General features: G+C 42.1%; 1 protein-coding gene across 1 annotated transcript in view; it reads right to left on the bottom strand.

Moving 5' to 3' along the window:
- Positions 1–609: 609 nt before the first annotated feature.
- SERINC1 (serine incorporator 1) overlaps positions 610–18054 on the bottom strand; it is a 17664-nt gene continuing 219 nt past the window's right edge. The window contains exons 2-10 of the mRNA XM_014966367.1: positions 11789–11950; positions 10417–10610; positions 7452–7531; positions 7121–7258; positions 6056–6225; positions 5839–5929; positions 4504–4645; positions 4162–4392; positions 610–2194 (exon numbers count right to left, since the gene is read on the bottom strand). Coding sequence (XP_014821853.1) covers positions 2056–2194; positions 4162–4392; positions 4504–4645; positions 5839–5929; positions 6056–6225; positions 7121–7258; positions 7452–7531; positions 10417–10610; positions 11789–11950 — 1347 coding nt within the window. The 3' untranslated portion in view covers positions 610–2055. The remainder of the gene's footprint in view (positions 2195–4161; positions 4393–4503; positions 4646–5838; positions 5930–6055; positions 6226–7120; positions 7259–7451; positions 7532–10416; positions 10611–11788; positions 11951–18054) is intronic.

Raw genomic sequence — 18054 nt, forward strand, 5'->3', positions numbered from 1 at the left:
AGATAAAAATTTTCTTCCCTCCCTGCCCTCAAAGGCATCCCCGGGGAGGTTTAAGAGGCTCCACTGGGTAGAACATTCCCGTGAAGGGAAAAACTAGATTTTAGTAAGGGAAAACACCTCCCATGACTGGCACTGCGTTTAAAAATTGCCTTTTTCTTGTTAAAGGAGCAGCCTGGCCCCCTGCACGAGGAGCTGAGTCCACAGACAGAACTGAGAAGCTGCTGTCCAGGGGTTCTACCCACCATAACACAGGCAGGTACAGTGTGGTGCAGCAGCAGCAGCCACAGCAGGAGCACCCTTTACCAGTGGGAGCCACGTTTGTGTTTTAGAGAGAGGCTGCAAAGGGCCCCGAGACAAGAACTGTCCCAAACTCCACGCAGGGGCCACGTGGGATCTCCCGAAGCACCAGGAACAATCTGCACTGTCAGCTGCTACCTCTCACATATGGGTGCACTGGGGTCATGTGGGATCTCCCGGAGCACCAGGAACAATCTGCACTGTCAGCTGCTACCTCTCACATATGGGTGCTATAAAACATCCCAGAAGATGAGAAGACAATATTAAGCCCTACCCATGTTTGTCAGGAGCACAAGACATCAAAAGTCACCAGACATCTTCATCCAAATTTATTTATTAATAAGGTAACAACATATTCAAAATTATTACAAGCCTTTACTAATCCTCTTTCCATTACCATCTCGAGTTTAACTGACCTGTCAGACTTCTGCAGTTAAATGTCAGTGTTTAGGTGCAGAATTAAAATAAAAGCTCAGAGAATAATTAGCAACAGGAAGTCACGGTCTAAACACCACAGTAACAAATGAGTGTGACATCTGCTGAGGGCTCCAGGGGCACTCCCAGTCAGGCTGCTCTACTCTCAGGCTGCAGCAAGGAACAGAGATAACTAATGCAGCTCAGGTACTGCAGTTATAAAGCAGCGAGCACAAAAGCATTTAAGATTTCATAACTGCACAGGAACTATACAGTATTTTTAACCAAACAGATTCATGTCTTACCTCGTGCCTAGATACAGACTTTCTAGGCTCAAGTCCACCTCTGGCAATGGACAACAAGCAAAATACCTAATACATTAAAAGATTTCAAAAATTTAGAGCCCCAAATATATTTAAGAAACACTTTTACTGAAGCTTTAGTTAATGCAAGCCTCCTTTAGTCACTGCAATGTCAGTGCTCCTTTTCCTCAATTATTATTTTTTAGCCACAAAACTCAAAGAATTCCTCTGAGGGGCTTACACAGTTTTCACCACTCGGCTCCTTGCAAACTCCGTGACTGTAGCTTAGCCAAGAAAGTAAGTGGCACACGAAACAGCAATAAATTACAGCACAGCTATCCCATTTAAACTACTTTAAAAAAAAAAATAATCATAATAATACACAATAAAGATGCACATTGTAAACAGGTGCCTTAAAAACATGCTTCTGAGCATCTGATTGATAGCAGGCTGTTTTTCCCCAGGGTGTCTGTCCTCCTGCCTGCACTGGGACACCCCGGACCCAGCAGCACCGAGGGGAGTCAGGCTGGTGGTGCAGGACGTCCAGTGAGCTCCAACATGCACAGTTCTAACAACGCTCACTCAAGACTTACTTTGGAATCAAGGCAACAGGATCATCATCAAAGGCAGCCCCTCCTTTGCTTGCAAAGCCTGATCTAACACTGGTTTGTTACCCTAATTAACACTTGCGCTTTTTTTCCTACCATTATTTAATGCAATTGAGGGGGGGAAATAAAACCTACTTCCAAAAGGTCTTGCTCTTACATCTAATGCTCCCGAAGCGCTCAGTCTAGGAGTTCTCCTATGAAAACCATCAGTGTAGCAATTGTCACCGAGCTCAGCTAGAAAAAGTCGTTAAGTGAATTGACAAAAAGACATGATTCAAAGGTAATCATGCAGAATAGAGCGGGAGTACTACATGGAGAGCTAGCACACGCACACGCGCGCGCACACACACCTATTTACAATGCACTATTACGGGGAACACTGTTTGTTTCAGAGAGGGGGTGAACGAGCACAACACCCTGGAGAGCAGCGCGGCTCAGTCGAAGTCGCGGTTTGTAAGGACCAGGGGAGCAACCAGAGTCCACACGTAGAGCACGATGCCAATCCAGCTGGAGGATATCTTCACCCAGACAGACGGCCACTTGCTGGTCATGGTCTCGTAAGAAGAATCCGGACTGTGAAAGAAGGAAAAGAAAAAAAAAAAAGATAAATTTGCCATTTTTGTTTCAGTACGACACGCTCAGGTAGGAAGCCACTCTTCAGCACTATTTCCACAGGAGATCATTTTCACTTCAGCTTCAGCCTCTACCCTTCTTCCTCCAGGCAGTTCACACCAATCTATACAAGAACACCATCCATAAGTTGGTGTCACAGCAAGGTGGAAAGCAACAGCAGCCCCAAAAAATATTTAGTAAGAGAAGCTGTCAAGAAGCAGAAATAATTATAAGGAATCTCCAAGCAAATCTGTGGAAAGGCAGGAATTGGACAGCATTTAGAGATACAAACAATGCATTTCACCTTGCCAAAAGACATCAAGAATTAGTCATCTTGATGTCATATTGACCCAAGCAGGACCGCAAATCAAAACCACAGCACCACTCTCTACCTACTAAGAGTTACTTCTGAAGGGGACACATTTCTGTTGTTGCTATTTTGATACAAATTTTCCTTTAACAAATTATCAGAGACTGTAATTTATATTTTCAAATTCTGAAGAACATCTGCTCAAGCTGTTATATATAACATATATATATATATGTTATATATAACAGATGCTCCAGTCCCTTCACTGGACTCTCTCCAGTATGTCCAAGTCTCTATTGCACTGGGGAGCCCAGGACTGGACCCAGCACTCCAGGTGTGATGTTACCAGAGCTGAGCTGACTGGAAGAATCACCTCTCCCTCAACCTACTGATAAAGATGTCCTACTTCACTTTTTCCAGCGCTCTGTACTAGACATGGGCCTGGTGTTTCCTTATTTTTAGCTGTTATAGAATTTTAGACTCTATCCTGTTCACCTATTTCAACAGTCCAGTAAATCACAATAATTAGCCTAGAAAATATGACAGGCACTTGTGAACAAGGTTGGCTACTCCAATTTTCAAATACAATGAATTTAATATAGATCAAACCAAACAGTGTGCACTACCCTCGAGTAGCCCTGTCAGACCTACATTCCTCACAGCACACAACTTACACCTCCTTGTCCAGCAAGGCTGACACCCCGGAGGGCTGTGCTGCCATCCAGTGAGACCTGGACAGGCTGGAGGGCTGGGCAAGGGAGAACCTCATGAGGTTCAACAGGGAAAAGTGTAGGGTCCTGCACCTGGGGAAGAAAAATGTCAGGTACCAGTACAGGTTAGGGGTGGACCCGCTGGAGACAAGCTCTGAAGAGAAAGATCTAAGGGTCCTGGTGGACAGCAAAATGACAATGAGTAAACAGTGTGCTCTTGCAGCCAGGAAGGCCAATGGGATCCTGGGTTGCAGAGGGAAGAGTGTAGCCAGCAGGTCAAGGGAAGTCATTCTCCCCCTCTGCTCTGCACTGGTGAGGCCACAACTGGAGTACTGTGTCCAGTTCTGGGCTCCCCAGTTCAAGAGGGACAGGGAACTACTAGAAAGAGTCCAGCGAAGGGCAACAAAGATGATTCAAGGATTGGAGCATCTCCCTGATGAGGAGAGACTGAGAGAGCTGGGACTCTTTAGTCTGGAGAAGAGAAGGCTGAGGGGAGACCTTATCAATGCCTACAAGTATCTCAAGGGAGGGTTGAAGGAGGAGGGAGCCAGACTCTTTTCAGTGGTTCCCACCGAGAGGACGAGGGGCAACGGGCACAAGTTGGAACAGAAGAGGTTCCACTCAAATATGAGGAGAAACTTCTTCACGGTGAGGGTGGCAGAGCCCTGGAACAAGCTGCCCAGGGAGGGTGTGGAGTCCCCTTCTTTGGAGATTTTCAAGACCCGCCTGGATGCTCCTGAGTAACATGCTCTAGCTCTAGGCAATCCTGCTTCAGCAGGGGAGTTGGACTAGATGATCTCTATGGTCCCTTCCAACTCTAAAAAATTCAATAAAATTCAGTAAATTCAGTAAAAAGACGGCACCTTGTACGCTCGTTATCAGCGCAACGTATTATCAAACAGAAATACCTGTACCAGTTGGTAAGTGTCATCATGATATAGAGTGAGGCCAGGAAAAGCATGAAATGGAAGAAGGAGTAGCTGTAAGTAACACCATCCCTCTCGTTATCGACGGCCCGGGGAACGTCATCCCCATCATCGAGGGAGCCGTCGCTCCTGGGCATCCCATCCTCGATCAGCGTGGACTCGTCGCTGGTCAGCATCAGCTTGTTCACCTGGCTGTTGTTGGACGTGCGGATGCTGCATGGGACAGGGAAGGACACAGCACAGTCACCCAAATTAATCCAGCTTAGTATCCGAAAATGAGGGAGTAATACAAGCCAATTGGCGTTTTTAAAAGGAATCTTTTACCTTGAGTAGAGAACACAGAGCAGAAACAAAACCAGCCCTACAATTCCTTGCGCGTCCCACCACTGAACCACCTGACCTTGGGTTGGAATGGTGGTGCTGTTGTAACCAATGATGCTCAGCAAGCTTGGGTTACAGCGCCTGTCTGGGGGGGGAAATTACAATAGAATTTGCATAAAACAAGAAGGGAACAAATATTTAATAGTACACTTCCCCACTGAACGCACGGTAATAGAAAGGAACTTTGTGACCGTGACAGTCTTCAAGTAAAAAAAAGCTTTGAATCTAATTTTAGCCTATAGTCTCTGTAAAGCAGGAAAATGACAGAATGTGCCATAAAAATCACTTTGCAGAGATAAAAGGATTTTAAACTTAAAGATATGCATCAGCTGCTTTACTGTTCCATCTCATACAATTAGATGCAACAGAATAAAAATGCTCTGCATATTAAGCTTTAGAAATTCTACTGCTGGAAAACAAGTTTGACAAACATAAACTGCATAGATGGGGCACCAGAGTCATCTCAGAGCTGGAAAAGAATGCTGAGGTCAGCTTCGTATTATCAACAGTTCCTAATCCACAGATAACACAGATGAAACAGCTGGGAGGAGCAGACCATCTTATTTCTCCATAATCTTACAGTAAGCATCAGCTACCAACCTCCAAACCAAAATGAAATCAACGAGGCAGTACTTGGGTCACTTCAGCAAGCTTTGGGTCAACAGAACCTGGTTCTTATGGGTGACTTCAACTACCCAGACATTATCCCACTCTACTTAGCGCTTGTCAGGCCACACCTGGAATGCTGTGTTCAGTTTTAGTCCCTGCTAACCAAAAAGGATGTGGAGAGGCTGCTGAGGGTCCACAGAAGGGCCACAAAGATGATCAAAGGCTCGGGAAGCTGCCATATGAGAAAAGGCTGAAAGAACTGGGTTTGTTCAGCCTTGAGAAAAGGCAGCTAGGAGAAATCTTAGCACCATGTGCCAGTATTTAAAGGGTGGCTACAAAGATGGAGACTGCCTTTTTACAAGGAGTCACGTGGAAAAGACAAGGGCTATTGGGTACGTGTTACTTGTGGGGAGATTCTGACTGGACACGAGGAAAATTGTTCACAATGAGGACAATGAGCCATTGGAATAATCTCTGCAGGAAGTGGTGGATACCCCATCACTGGGGGGGTCCATCAGCTGGACAGGGTGCTGGGCCTTCTTGTCCAGACCATGCTTTTGCCAGGAAAAGTCTGACCATATGATCCTTGAGGTCCCTTCCAACTTGGTGTTCTATGAATTTACTGCTGAACTGGTTGCCCTAAAAGCCATATATTACTGTTACACTTACCTGGTTCATTGGTCATAGCTGACCAAGTCAAATACATTGTATAAACTGTGATCACAGAAGACTGCAGCAAACCAGACCTTGGCTGAGATTCCTGTAGAAGTTGTCATGAAATAGAGAAGTTAGGCAATTAAAAGATCTCAGGCATGATTATATTACAGGTTTCTGGGACTGATAATACAGGGGAAAAAGCCAAAAGATAACAGAATTAAAACTATACCTGGATCCTCGGCAGAATTGACATTACAGAAGCACCAATACACAGCAGCATGTTAACACTGATGAATGTCTTGTTTTCAGAACAACCTTCTGGGTGGGTGTAATAAACATAAAACAAGACAATAGCCACTAGAGAGAGCAGATAGTTGACAGCTGTAGCGGACAGCAGAGCTGTGAAAAGAGACAGAGTTAAACTCATTAATAATGATTATCAGGTTTTGGATACTGTATACAATGACAGAATTAGAGAGCAGCTCTGGGCACTGAAATGTAAAGGAAATAAGTTCCTCTCAATACTCTGTTAAAAAAAAGAACACAATAAAAGGGAAGCCTGAAGCCATATTTGATTCTTCAGTGCTGAACAGCAACCAAGAAGAGCAAGGGTGACAGAATACAATACTACATACACTTTGGCTAAAAGCTAAAAAAAGAAACTGAAGGATTACTTCTCCAATAGAAAGAAAACCACAATCTTATGTCTAAATTCCATCTTACTAAAAGCATTAAAGAGTGAAGTGGCCATTTCACGAAGCAGGCTATGCTGTCTCTTGAAACACACCTGAAATTATCACATCTGATACACTTTATTAAAACTAACGTGTTGTTTCTCCAGTGATTTGACTTGTATTCTCCTTCACCATCTCAGCATATACCTTCAAAGAACGATCAACAATTATTTGAGACATCTATCCCCAACACGCAGCAGAAGCAGGCTACTTCATTTTTAATCAGCCCTAAGGTATAACAAAGCCTGTGGCTAAAAAGAAAAACAACTAAAAACCTGCAGTTGCCACTCGATACCCTGCTCCCAGAGATTAGATCTTATTACTCAGAGGCTACAGTTGCCACTCGATACCCAGAGATTAGATCTTATTACTCAGAGGCTGCTGCCCCCCTCCCTTATTTAACTTGCATCAAAAGGACAGGAAAACAACTGATCTGAGAAAATTATATTCACACACAAAGCAGCCCTTCCGCGCTCTGGTGAAATGCAGTACTCGCTGATTAACATATTTAACATAATGTATAATGAAATTTAAAACCTGTTTGTGGTACAGTCTTTTACCTGCATACCAGCATCTTGAGTTTCCTTCCTCCATTTTTTCAACCCAAGATTCATTCCAAGAGTGGGCAAAGTCAATAAGCAGGACCAGCTGAATAAGAATAAAGCAGAATGCTCCAGCCATACCTACATAAAACCACACTAAAAGAAAAAGAAAACAAACCCAGGTCAGAAACATAGTTAATTTACAACCATGACTAACTGTTCCTAAACACAGAAAAGTGCTATTGCTATACAGCTATAATAAAAATAAAAGACATCGGCATGTATTTGGCTTTATTCTAAAACCAGTTATGATTGCACCACGATACAGTGTAAGATAATATTCCCTTACCAGTTGTAAACGGTCCCTCTGGTATGAAGAAAGCTCCAACACTAATTGCAAGCGCTGTTGCAAATTTAAAGAACCAAAATCTAAAGAGAAATTAAGAAAAAAAAGTCAGGTAACTGCTGAAGTCTCATCTAACTCACAAAACCTTGAAATACACAAAATGTACATCCTTAAGAGTTGGGTTTTAATTCACTCATTCTTAACTTGCTTCTTTTAAAGTAGGATAAAAATCTTATTTTATCTGCCCAAGATTTTTATTCTCCACAAAGCTATGCTTGAACTGCGGCAGACTGACACACAGTTTAATGCATTTCCCAGAGATATCTCATTGATGTATCACAAATGAAACTATGGTGGAATATAATCGTGAGGGATTTAGGGGTTTTTTAAGGTTTTTAACTAGATCAGTGAGATTATTGAACTGTCTGCATACAAGAAAAATGGTTTAAAAAAATATCCCTATCTGTTCTTAATATCAAAACCAAAAAAGGTAGAAGATCTGACTGGTACCTCCAATGACAGAAAGCATTATGCTAGAGTTTGCTACCAGTCTCGATCAATTTCCTACAGGACAGATGTACAAAAGCCTGGGTTCTTCCCACTTCAGACTCTTTAGGCCTATATCTGATACAGATTCAACCCTACAAAAAAAGCAAAGGATTTATCCTTCACAGAACAGACACAATCAAATTCTAAGTCCCTGTTCCAGCGCAGCAAAATTGGATTTTTTTTCCCCCAGTAAAAGATATGCACTTGCAGACAAACATAACAGATCAGATGCTTCCTAGAAAGCAGACAAGGAAATATCTTCCACTGAAGATTCTCCAAACTCACCCCAAATATAGGCTGTGTACAAATAGAGTCTGCGTACAAATATAGTCTGCATAGGGAACTTCAAATCAAAAAGTTATGCCAACAAAACTACAGGAAGGTGAAGACTTTTTTCCACTCAGACTGACAGCCAGCTCCAAATACAGGCACGGTATCATCTACATGTACTCCAAAATTGAATATAGCACAAACACACGTACCACAACCCCGCAGCGTCAAACACTTGCAGGGTTTTCAAGTTTTCTGTCCTTTCCCTTTTTTTCCTGTACTTTGAGTAAGTTTAATCTCTCCTTCTGGCTGTTACAATTGGGTGATGGTGATCAGAGGAATAAATTCTAGTTGTATGGAGAGGAACTATGTAAGATGACAGAGGTGCAGAATCCACTCGGATACAGAGAAGTGACTAAACCCTGTTTAAAGCTCAATTAACTTAAAACACTTATGGTGTAATAAAATCCTCACTAAAACTAGTTTTTGAATCCACATGTGGATTTTTTTTTTTTTTAATCAATGTCATTCTCCATTGTAGAAATAAGAACAGATTCAAGTTTGTACAAAAGTACAAAAAAGTTGGTACACATACATGGGAAAACCTAATATTCTGAGTATTTCAAGTCACTGACAGAAATATTACATTGCAAAGTATTACTGAAGACTACAATTTCAAAAATCAAAAGCTACTTATAATGCATACTATTGAAGCAACTAGTTATTACTGAAATGTTGGAAGTATCCTTATTAAATATTTTACCAGTAACGAGTGTCATTTTTCCTTTCATCCTAGTGTTGACACTAGATTGTCTAAGAAGAGTAAACTACTATGGGTTGCATAAATAGTCCCAAGATTTGGAGAACACAACTCCACATGAAGGTATGAAGAAAATCCCAGACATTTAAGCAGTTTTAAGTAGAGATACCACATCATGTCAAAGGTGCTTTTTATTCTGAAAAATGCAAAGTGTTGACACAGAATACACCTGAACCATTTTCTTCTTGCTTGTAACAAGTATGCTCTCCTGAACAAAGCAGGGCAAGGGGAAAGGCTGAACTGAGTTACTGCTGCTAGTGCATCTTAATACTGTACCCAGCCCCATCTTCTTTAGACAGAAACAAACAAAATAAAGCAATATTCTGCTCAGTCTTAACTATTTTCTTTTGCCCTACAGAAATATTTGAGGTTTTTCCTCATTTTATGCTAGAAATGTTTAATCATCTTATACTGAATATAAAATAAAAATTACTTCATTTTTATGGCTTAGCTTTTACTAGCGTTCATTAAACATAACCACCTTGAAAAAGTGGTCTAAGCAATCACTGTGACCACTAAGACGAGCAGGCAGCACAGATGGGTTTATGCTCTTTAGCACCATGCCCTTGTATAAAAATTTGCATCTCCCTGGTTCAAGAAAATACATTGCACATAGGCTGAGCCTGGATGAAAACTACTGCTCGTGTTAACGCACAAACTGAAATTCCACTACTATCTTCCATCTGATAATCCTAACTATAATAAAATACAGAAGAAGTTTATTGCAAAACTCAGAAACTAAATAGATAACTCACTCTTCTTTATGCAGAGGAGAAGACTGAAGAGCCAGCAGAGGGGGAAGAGATGTTATGTATCTATGTCTACTTATATATATAACTGTTATCTTTAAAATAAAACTGTTCAGCAAAGAGCAAGCGCTTACAAACATCAAAGTCAGGAGGAAAGTAATTCCAAAAGGACAGATGAGGCTTTTTAATCTTTCTATTTGATGAAAACATTTCAGTGGAATGAAACTTAGTACCATTATTTATCTCTGAATTTTGTCATCTTTGGACAAAACCAGGATCTCTAATCTTGGGAACCTCTAGACAGATTATCCACTGCCGTAATTCAGGCTCTGAAAAGTGACAGCCATGTGTATCTTTTCCTCTTATAAAAAATAATCTGCCATGTCTAAGAACTCCAATATCTTTGAATGGCCTCTATTGCAACAACATTCCTCTAGCTACTAACAATTCTTTGCTGAACAGTAAATTTCAAATTCTTTGTTTGGTGGAACCAGCATACTCAGCCACAGGCTTTATTTTGACAGCAGCTGTATCTCACACACCCCCCTCACCCACTGCAGTTCTCATTTCTCTCTCTTACCCATTGTGCACTGCTGCTCTGGGGTCGTTGCTGCTTTTCACTTTGATCATCAGTAAGGAGAAGAGAAGGAAGAACATGGCCATGCCAAAGCACACGCGATACACGGCTTTGTAACCAACCAGTACGTCGCAATTCACGCGTCCGTGCACACCAGGAATACTTGTTCCCATCCCTCCGTCACAAAATCCAGGAATCTGTGATAAATACAAGATACTTCAGTGATCTGTGAGAGGCCTTCTGTGAGTAAACATGCAATAGCAATTTATTAATATACAACTCATCGATATTGTAACATCATGCAACCACTAACACTGCTAGAAAATATGATACTGAAGGGCTGTTACAGTCTAACAGCTGCCTGTTTATATCTCTTTAAAACAGAAACAGCCTCCCCCCAAAAAGTAACATCCCAATCAATGAGAAGTATCTGTAACTTCCATAGGAAACAGCTGAGAGTCTCCTTTCCGCTCAGTACCAGGACACAAGTAACACCACTTTGAAGGCAAATCATACTCCAGAGGGCTGTAATTTCCTTCTGTAGGTGACTAACGTGGCTCCCACTGAAGCTCTAATGAGGTTACTACACCACACTGAATTAAAGATCTACAGATGAATCATTTAGGGGGAAGAAAATCAAAAGCATGCCTAACAGATGTTACTGCCTAATAGAAAAAAAAAAAATTTAAGACAGAAAAAAAAAAAAAAAAAAAGGACTAACAGAACCAGAGCACATGCAACTCAAGTTCAGTGACCATATAAGCTCTCCTATAACTCAAATTATTGCAGTGTATTCAAATTACAGTGTATGTAATTTTTACATACAGTATCGTAATCTTCATATAACTAATAAACTGTAATATCCTATAAGCACTTCCTGTTATCCTTAGTGAAAAATATGCTACTATCATTTGGGAAAAATACTTTTGTTACACATTTTCAGATTTTAAAACAGAATTTTAACTAGTACAGTACAGTGAAAGTAAAAGGTATCTTAGATTGTGGTTATTTTTCATTCTTTTATTAACAGCAACCAAAGTTAATCAAATGCCACAAATAAACATCTCAGTAGTTTATAATTTAAAGCTCAACATACATAAATTGTATTTTCTTGTTTGATACAAGATTTTATTTTTTCTGCTCCGAGCTATTAAAGAAGAGGTGTGACTATTTCTAAATAGTGTTTTTCATCTATGCAGTGATTATCCCACAAGTTCTTTGCTTATTTGATATACCATCAAGTTAATGGTGACTGTGAAGCAGAGGTGACAGCAAAATTATGTATTTCCAAATAAAACTCATGCTTTCAAGACGTTGTTTACAATTCTCTGTGACATTTCTTCTACCAAACACGTTAGCAATGAAGTAACCTGACCTTCTTCAGCTGCTCTTCCATGCCTGGTATTAACATCACACAGGCAACGCTCACACCAAGTAGTAAGAAGAAGGCGTAGATCAGCCGAGTTATGGTGGAGTTGTTTCCACTGGGGCAGCACCGGCAGAGCAGGCACGGGGCACTTCCACACAAGCAGGGTATCTGACAGGGAGACAAAACATCAAACAAATTCTTTAAGAAGTTTTGCATTACTAGATTTCAATACTGAATCAGGCTGTGTAGATCATCAGAAGTTACGACGGAAAATGACTCATCCTAAAAGGACCTGGAGAGGCTGGAGAGGTGGGCCCAGGTGAACCTCATGAGGTTCAACAAGAGCAAATGCAAGGTTCTGCACCTGGGCCGGAACAATCCTCGCCACCAATACAAACTAGGGGGTGAGGGATTGGAAAGCAGCCCTGAGGAAAGGGACTTGGGGGTGCTGGTGGAGGAGAAGCTGGACATGAGCAGGCAGTGGGCACTTGCAGCCCAGAAGGCCAATCCCATCCTGGGCTGCATCAAAAGAAGCGTTGCCAGCAGGTCCAGAGAGGCCAGTACCTGAAGGGGCCTACAGGAAGGCTGGGGAGAACCTGTTTAGAAAGGCCTGCAGTGACAGGACGAGGGACAATGGCTTCAAGCTGGAGGGGAGCAGCTTTAGATTGGAGATGAGGAGAGGGTTCTTCACTGTGAGGGTGGTGGAGCTGGAACAGGTTGCCCAGGGAGGTGGTTGAGGCCCCTTCCCTGGAGATACTCAAGGTGAGGCTCGACGAGGCCCTGGGCAACCTGGTCTAGTTGGGGGTGTCCCTGCTGACTGCGGGGAGGTCGGACTAGATGACCTTTGGAGGTCCCTTCCGGCCTGGGCAATTCTATGACTCTATGCATCTCATCACCAGTGCAGACTAAGTCCCTGCAACACCTTACAGAGCCCCCTGACAATCTTGGCAGCGCTCCCCAACGCACCACCACAGAGTGAAATTAGTGCTATGTCAAAAGTAATCATTTATCCCTTCAGAGGAAATAAAGGATTCAGGCTTATTTGTTCTCTTGAATTCTATTTCATTTCACTAAATGAGATGCAAGGATTCCTTTTAGCTAACAACTACATCCCCCCTTCCACAGCTGCAGAGATTAAACAAATACCCCACAGAAAAAAAATGTGCCAAGGGGATCCAGGTACAATTTCAGGATCTGGCAGAGTATGGCCACAACCCTCACTGGAGCACAAACAATAGGTAAGATAACCTAAAGCTTAGCTTGCAAATTATTGCTTATTTAGCAACTACTCATGTATCACATAATTCTGTCAGCTGACAAAATTAACTTATGCAATATAAAAATTTACCAACCCCAAGAACAAAGCAAACACACACTATGCATTATCATCACTACCAATTATCAATGGCAGAAGTGAAAAGGAACACTGAACAGTTGTAATACCACGAGGGAAAAAAATAGGACAAAAAAGTTACCTGTATTCAACTCTTAAAAACAGACAATTGTAGGAAGAAGGAACAGGAGAAGAAAGTGCTATTTCACTGGGGAGGGGATTAAAAAAAAAAAAAAAAAGAAACCACAAAACCAGCCCCTCCACACTAAACAGAAAACTACCAGGAGCTAACTTCATCCTGTTTCGATATTCTGCCACTTGCTGAGTCACAACTCAGGGAGGAAAAAAAGGGCAAGATTCCACAAGTAAACATAAGCCAAAAGAGGAAAGGTACAATCAAAATGTTTGAGGGTTGGGTTTTTTCCTATTTACAAATAAATTGTTTTGCCTGGAAGACAATATCCCAGAGAGCAGTAACAGCCGAGTTTTGTAGGCCACGTATATTTCAGGTAAAATAAAGTTAGGGCGAGCACTGCCTTATCTGAGCTACAAGACACTGGGCAACCTCTGCCAAAAACACTGAAGAGTGGTAAAAGCCAGCTTCTTCCCCAGTGAATACGCAGGGACAGAGCCGACAAGTGACAAAAGCCACAGGTGTTAATCACCGTGTCAAAAACACCCCACCAGTCACACAGGAACACGGGCACATGAGCAGTGCACATCCATCACCTGGTACAACCGCCGTGTGTCAGAGGGAGCTCAGTCATAGGACAAACAGGGACACCAGCACCCTGACCCTACAGGGAAGGCCCCGGGGCTGGCAGGGAAGAGCAGACAGGCTGCCACCTCAGGAAAAGGGTCAGATTATCTGTTCTTTCAGGTTCAACCCCACCAACACACTGGATGCAAAACCAAGGTCTTTTAAATAATTTCCTTGTATTCTTTTTTTGTCATTGTGCTCCTTTCCAAGGATGGATGAGCCAAAAAATTTCACTCCACAATGCTACAGAATCGTTTTTAAATTAGCAAAGTTCACCATTAAATTTGTCTTGCTAAAAAAAGCAAAACTAGGTAGATTCTCATTATAACTATTTCAGTATGTAAAAGACATTATATTTTTACCTCCACCTCCATTCAGTATCACTACAGCACAAAGAGTACGGAGGTGTTGATTCTGAGAGCAGTTTAATCTTTATATAATAAAAAATTTTACAGTAAGAACAATCAGTCACTGGAACAGCCTCCCCAAGGACATGGTAGAGTCCCCATCACTGGAATTTTTCAGGATGCGTCTGGACCGGGTGGCAGATCATCCCATCTAGGCTTCCTTCCCATGAAAAGTTGGACCAGATGATCCTCAAAGGCTGTTCTAGACCACAAGCAACTACATATGGGGCATCTATGCTTAGTCAGCAGGAAATGTATGGCAAATACTGGCTTAGGATGCATCAAGATTTTATAGCACTAATGTATTACACTATTTCCTCTACACACACAAATAACCTTTCTAGTGAAGAATATTTCTAGTCTTTGTTCAAAAAAACCCTACTCTCTTGAACCAATTCTATCTGCGTTAATATTTTTACTTGAATAAAGTGTTGAATTTGGCTGAGTAGAACATAAGCTTAAGCTCATTTGCTGCAGAAAATATGATGAAAGAACTATCTGCTATAAAAGTCACCAGTGTCAAATTGTTTGTTAAATACCTAAGTAAGTCAAGCAGCTTCCTCTTGAGTGAGTCAAGGGGAACACAGAGGAATGCATGTTTCTAGAGACAGGGGAGGCTGGCAGTGGCTGAAATAAAGATGACTGTCTTCCTCTCACTGGGAAACAGTGTGCCCCAAACGAGGCAATACATCTCATTTAAGTGTCTGAGCTCCAACACCAGCTTTTAAAACATTTTGCCCCTTAACATCTCATCCTCACAAGCTGTGATCACGCTCATCTCTGAACAAGAGACCCATTGATACTGTTTATACAGTTAGCCACTTCTACAAGAAACCACATTACAGTCCAACTCCCTCTTTCCAATAAAATAATATTATTGTACTATTAGGAAAAACATTTCTAACAAGTAACAGACTTCAAAAAGAACAAAGAAAATCTGACCCAATGAATTGAGCTGATCAGCAGAGGAGACAGGGGCAGTCTGTGTCACTTCCTAAATTCAGAGCACACCTCCTACAAAAATAACACTACAGTACAAACAGTAAGATACTACTATACAGATCAAAACTTAATATTAACTCCCCAGGTGAAGCCCAGCTCAGTCAGAGATGCAGACAAGAAGTTACTCTGCAATTAGTTTTGAGCTTGCTTTTTTAAGGAAGCTTGGACGAAAGTTACTAAGTCACGACTGCATAAACCTATTGCCATCCTGTAGCATTTGGACCTCCCAACCAACCCACAACCCTGCACGTTTTTGAGAAAAATAAGCAGCTCAGTAATGTTCACTGAGGCCAAATACAAAAAGATGACCCACACACCTATTCTGGGAGCAGCCATCTGGGCAGACAAGTTAATTCATGCCTGCTAAACCAGTCAAACACTAGGGCAGCGGAAATTGCTGGAGGAACACATAACAAGATGAATATTGCAGAACAGGGAAGGAGAGAGAAAACCCCACAAAACCACTGAAAGTCAACTGCCCCTGATGCACACAGAATAAATTTTTAATATCAAGCATAATCTTCTTACTGGGGTAATGACTAAATTATTATATACTGGATTAAGTATTCGCAAAAACACTAAGCCCCCCCCCCACTGGGCCTAGTCCAGTTTTAGCTACATCATCCCTACTCATATGTTTAAAGGAACCAATTTAATCAAGATCTTTACCCCGATAGAGAATATTAAAGTGAGGGAAGCAGCAGCTCCGCTATTTCAGAGAAGAGTGCGGTAGAGGCAAGATCCAGCAGAATGACAATGGCACTGCCTGACCAATCTAGGTTGTCAGGATCAGAAGACTTTTGGGGAGGTGACAGTGCTCTTAAGGCCTTCCTCCCCCCGCCCCCCGTCTCCAACAGGCTCATCTTTGCTCTTAAAAAACGTTAAGCCGAAACACTGCTGAATCAGCACACGGTAGAGCAGAGCTACAACCAGCAGTAACACCAGGCAAAAAATGCAGAAGAAAGAAAGGCACGAGGCGAGGTGAGGTACCCAGGGCAGCTCTGCGTGGCACAACATGCAGCCTTGCAGAGAAGCTACACAGCTGAAACAAGGCCTGCAGCAGCATCTTCCCAGACAAAAGAGGAGCAGATCTCCCGGGCCGTGGCACAGTGTGCACTAACACAAATCTTGCTGTCATCTGGTTCCGCTGCTACCTCACCCTCTCACGGCTTGCTTCCCTTTCAGAGCCACAAATGGGGTCCTCACATCTCCTCCTTAGAGGCCAGATTTCTCCTACAGAAACTGTGATAGAGGCTCTAAGTGCTGTTTAGTTATGGTTTTATAAGTGGAAAGAAAAATCAACACTTCAAAGCCACCAGGGGGAAGGAGAAGGGAAAAAAACACAATAACAAACCACCACAGAGAAAATCCCCCTGATTTGTTTGGGGATTTTAAAGGAGGGGATGGGGGTATGGGAGTTAGTTACCCACAGAAAATCTGACTTAAGACTAGGTGCTCACATAAATAATTTTCTTTAAAAGATCATTAGCTGAATTTCTCTGTACAGAAACAAACACTCAAAACGAAGAGCAAGTATACAGGGATTCTTCATGCACTACAAACCCCAGACACTTATCAGAAAGGGTGTTTATGCACTTGAAAATCCAGTACATATTAACTGAAATATCTAAATTAAAATTTATACTGTTGCTTAGCATTTGACAATAATTAAAAATGTTAATGTTAGCTATATTCAGCTAGTAATAAAAGCATAACTAGCTAGTCCATTAAGTAGTGTTTAAAATGTTAATTAAATCAAAATGAACACCGAGAGCACTTTGTTAACAGGATATTATCAGTGTTCTAGTTACTTATTTATATGCGTATCAGCCTGGAAGCTGAGCTCATACAAATTTACCAATTCTAGGATCATTTCAGAGAGTTTGTACAGGAGAATAAGGAGTTAAGTATCATCTCTCTAATTAAATATCAATCTGTACTAGGGGAACCAAAGTTCACGTATATTAATAGCACGGAGAACAGGAGCGTGAACCAATATGAGGTTTTGTTAGACCACTAAGCTGTGTGTATGAACTGTTTAAACATAGGTAATTTCATTTAATCCAAGCATAGTACGATATTTTTGCTATGGAAAATGAAGATTTTCACAATTTCACTGACATTTTTAAGACAACTGTCTAAAGAGGCATAATCTACGCGATTGTGACTATTTGCATAAGGCCTAGATTTGCAGAAACGTCTCACCGTGAGGTTAAGGCAGCAATGCCTCAGCTGAGGACTGCCATGCAGGATCTCTACGGAATTCTATGGTTTTATGGAAAACGCTAACAGTTTTAAAACCATCTCAGACTATTGTTTCTCACTCCGAAAAGTCACCTGACAATGGTGACACATCACCACAGGCTACTCTTCAGTGAGAAACCGATGCCTCGATAAGACAAAGGTGATACAAAGGGTGGAGCTGCTCAAGACAAAGGCGCAAGGACGAGGAATTAAATACGACCATTAGGATGAGGGAAACATCGCGCGTTTTAACTTTTCCCGAAAGAAACGCCGAACTTCACGAGCCTTCAGTTAGATTTTGACTCCTTTGCAGATTTAGGGAGGGGAAATTTCACAGTAACGCTCCCGCCCCCCCCGTCCCGTCCCCCCACCTCCCCGCAACGCGGATGGAGCAGCGAGCAGCAGCGCGACAGGCCCTGTCTGATTCCGTACGAAGCTCCCCATCGCGCCAGCGAGGCGGCTTCGGCGGATCCCTGGGGACACCCGAAGGGAAGGGACTGACCCACCGCCCCAGGGCTCGCCTCCT

Source organism: Calidris pugnax, unplaced genomic scaffold (genome assembly GCF_001431845.1).
Source record: "Calidris pugnax isolate Ruff unplaced genomic scaffold, ASM143184v1 scaffold31, whole genome shotgun sequence".
In the NCBI taxonomy this organism is placed as follows: Eukaryota; Metazoa; Chordata; class Aves; order Charadriiformes; family Scolopacidae; genus Calidris; species Calidris pugnax.